Genomic DNA, 1,753 nt, shown 5'->3' on the forward strand with positions numbered 1-1,753 from the left:
AGCTGTGTTCAGTACCGCTACACCGGGAGAACTAACGCAGCGTGGGGTCCTGAACCCGCCCCCTCTCACACTCCGCCCAGGGCACATGCCCCTACCCGCCCACGCCTTGCACCGCCTCTGAACAGATTCTGAAGAAATGATGAAACCTCCCATAAAATGAGTCCATGTGATCTCAGCACTGAGGCTCCTGTATAAATTCCCCATCAGCCAAGAAGAGAACTCAAAGCAACCTGCAGAGAGATCTCCGTTCCCATCATCTCACCCTCACATACAACTGGAAGATGAATGCTCTTGAGCTGTTCGAGTCACCAAATTTCAAGGGAAGCTCTGTGTCAATAGAGCAAGACATGGAAGACCTGACAACTGTTGGATTCCTGCACAAAGCTGGATCTCTCAAAGTCCACGGAGACCCATGGATTGTCTTCACTGAAATCAAATATAAAGGACAGTTTAAATGCTTTGTGGAAGGTTCTTATCCTTCAATCCCAGCATTGGAGAAGAAAATCAGCTCTGTGCGAGTTGTGAGGGGCGGTCTGTATAATCCCACAATTACTCTGTTTGAGCACATCAACTATGGGGGCAAATCTGTGACCCTGGAGAAAGCTGCAAATTCCCTTAAACTGTATGGATTTGACAACATGGCTTCATCACAAAAAAATTTCCATGGGGCCTGGATCCTGTATTCTGAAGAGTATTACAACGGTCATCAGATGGTCACTGTGGCAGGAGATGACATTCCAGATTATCATAAATTTGGCTGGGGAGATAAAGTAAGCTCCCTGAAGCCTCTGGACCCACCTGAGGTTAGTGAGGCTCTCGAGTAAGATGTGGTGGGCTGTCCAACTCTCCACCGTTTACCATGAAATCCCAAGCCAGTGCTGTTCACTGTATCTTCTTCTTTTTTTCTGATTTCTGATATTATACATGGCCTGCCTGTTACAGAGTCCAGATTACCATAACACTGCTTCTGATCTGATGAGGACCTCCACAGAACAACAATCCTAATCTGATGAAGACCTCCAGAGAACAACAATCCTAATCTGATGAAGACCTCCAGAGAACAACAATCCTAATCTGATGAAGACCTCCAGAGAACAACAATCCTAATCTGATGAAGACCTCCAGAGAACAACAATCCTGATCTGATGAAGACCTCCAGAGAACAACAATCCTGATCTGATGAAGACCCCCAGAAAACGCTTATCCTGACCTGATGAAGATCACCACCCATAACACCAATCCTGACCTGATGAAGACCTCCAGAGATGTAATCATTGTCCTCTACAGGGTGAGAGAACCTTAAACCATTCCATCTGAATTCCACAAAATACATTTTCTTAGTTACACCGTGTCTGAAGAAGGCTTGAAAGATATTAACTGAACTAAATTTGCTATAAATTCTACTCCATCATGTTTTGTAACTCTGACAAATCTTTTCCAACTTGACAAGAACCCAAATCCGGAAAAAATATGGACTGAGAGCAGGTTCCTTTTCTCTATTTTGTAAATTCCTACGACTTATTATACATTTTGTATTTCTTTTTATTGATTTATTTTAACAAATAACATATTTGAAGGTATAGAAATGGTCTTTCCTTAGTAATGATGTCATTGTAATGTTACTTTTATATAAGAAAGGAAAGGAGATGTCTAGGTGGGTGTCGCAGTGTTTCTGATGATCTGACAATGGGGGTGATTTACTAAAGGCAAATAGACATGTGCACTATGCAAAGTGCAGTTACACTGTGCAAGT

At 42.9% G+C, this 1,753-nt stretch overlaps 1 protein-coding gene across 1 annotated transcript; it reads left to right on the forward strand.

Annotated features, from left to right (window-relative positions):
- Positions 1 to 281: 281 nt before the first annotated feature.
- Positions 282 to 824, forward strand: LOC141128900 (epidermal differentiation-specific protein-like). The gene has a single exon (XM_073616539.1). It carries the CDS (start codon positions 282 to 284, stop codon positions 822 to 824), a length of 543 nt encoding a protein of 180 aa, XP_073472640.1.
- Positions 825 to 1,753: the final 929 nt, after the last annotated feature.

This window comes from Aquarana catesbeiana, linkage group LG01, assembly GCF_042186555.1.
Source record: "Aquarana catesbeiana isolate 2022-GZ linkage group LG01, ASM4218655v1, whole genome shotgun sequence".
NCBI lineage: Eukaryota > Metazoa > Chordata > Amphibia > Anura > Ranidae > Aquarana > Aquarana catesbeiana.

Bases quoted from the DNA above. Each gene is read 5' to 3' on its own strand.
- LOC141128900 (XM_073616539.1), top strand. From the start codon at position 282: ATGAATGCTCTTGAGCTGTTCGAGTCACCAAATTTCAAGGGAAGCTCT.